Raw genomic sequence first — 1,658 nt, forward strand, 5'->3', positions numbered from 1 at the left:
CAGCGCATCCCGCAGCGCGGGGTGTATATGGCAGCTGCAGCAGCTGCTTTTGCAAGCTGAGCAGTTCTGACATTTGCCGTGATATATTTGGCAATTCCAATAGCTGCTGTGAGATATTTGGCAATTCTGTCAACAAAGGCAGATGCTGTATTAGAAGGTCAATTGCTTGCTTCTGCTTTTCCACAGCGGTGTCCGGCACTGCGCCAGCCAACATTGTCCATCTGGGCATTCTCAGCGTGGCAGGCACCTGTGCAGCCTGGCTGGGAGCTGCCATGGAGGTCCAGAACGCGAGACTGCTGGACCATGGTGCCAGAAAAGCTGGGGCTGCCGCCAAGACGAGCAGCAGGGTGGGCTGCATGCCCTCCTGCTGCCCCGACAGCCCCACCTCTGCCGGCGCAGGGTCCTTGGGGGCCACGGAGCCCTGCGACTGTGCAGGGTGACCCGGTGCAGGCTCTGGGGCAGGCTCCGCCTGTGGAGCTGGGGGCGTTTTTTCAGATCCACCACCACACGCCCCAGGAGCCCGGTCAATGGGGTCCCCTTCCGATATCTCTCCTTCACTCGCCACCAAGACAGGCGAGCCAGCTCTGACGCCACAGTCAAGGTCTGTCAGCAGAATAAATAATGAACGCCAAGTTCGGAATAATTCTAACACTACTGGGTCCCCAGACGGGAGCTCATGCCATATGGCACAGCCAAGTTCCTGCCACAATCCAAAGTCCAGGGCAGTGTCTCTGTCCAGGGACATGCCATGCAAGGCAGCCCAGTCTAATAACTCACAAAGTGAGTTTTCAGGAACGGAGGTGTGCATTATACTGAAAATACCTTTCCAGACCATCACCACAGCATTGGTTTGTAAGCCACTGTTCGCCATTTTCTCGGTCCCGTCGGACATCCCAGTCCTATGGGGGGAGAAGAAGGGAACATGCCTCAGAGAAATTCAGCTTGGCTCGCAGCGTGCAGGACACATCGCAGCATGCAGGACACATCACAGCGTGCAGATCATGTTGGGGTCACCAAATATTAACGCAGTAAATATTACTGTATCCTGCAGCCATAGGGAGGAGGAGAGAAGATCCAGCAGGCAGAAATTGTGCAGCAAGATTGATTTATTTAATTATTTTACAAACTCTTTTATAGACTTTTTTCTTCATAGTCTAATTGAACAAAGGATCAGCCACCCCCTGGGGTGATTGACAAAATCCCTAAAACATCCATTGTCAAAATATTTTCCTACTGTACTATAAACAAAGCTCGGCAAGGTCGCAGGTGTTCATGGTTTATAAGCTCTGCAAATATCTTCTTGAGAGAGAAAAGTATCCCATGGCTTAGAAAGCATGAAGAAAATTTCTTGCTAACAGCATTTTTGTATCCACATCTGGTCACAGTTGCCTTGCTGCTGCCTGGTGTCACACCCACGTCTCAGCCAGGCCTCAAAGTGGCAGTCGCGCTGCGCACTGCAAACGGCTCCATCCTGGCCCGTGCCTGGGCTTCAAATGGCTCCGCTCCCCCGCTATTTCTGCCAGCCGCTGCCCACACACCGTCCCTCTCGGCCAGGCGTTCATGGGACTCGCTCCACCACGTGCAGCACAGGGCTAGGCGAGCAGCGCCGGGTCGCACCGCTCCCGCCGCGCCTGGTTCCACTGCCAACACCACGGATC

The 1,658-nt window shown here is 54.2% G+C and overlaps 1 protein-coding gene across 1 annotated transcript in view; it reads right to left on the reverse strand.

Annotated features, from left to right (window-relative positions):
• Positions 1-871, reverse strand: part of MGST2 (microsomal glutathione S-transferase 2) — a 39,694-nt gene extending 38,823 nt beyond the window's left edge. Inside the window, 1 exon segment of the mRNA XM_017732644.1 lies at positions 248-871. Coding sequence (XP_017588133.1) covers positions 248-871 — 624 coding nt within the window.
• Positions 872-1,658: the final 787 nt, after the last annotated feature.

The sequence above is a fragment of the Corvus brachyrhynchos genome, unplaced genomic scaffold (genome assembly GCF_000691975.1).
Source record: "Corvus brachyrhynchos isolate BGI_N302 unplaced genomic scaffold, ASM69197v1 scaffold444, whole genome shotgun sequence".
NCBI lineage: Eukaryota > Metazoa > Chordata > Aves > Passeriformes > Corvidae > Corvus > Corvus brachyrhynchos.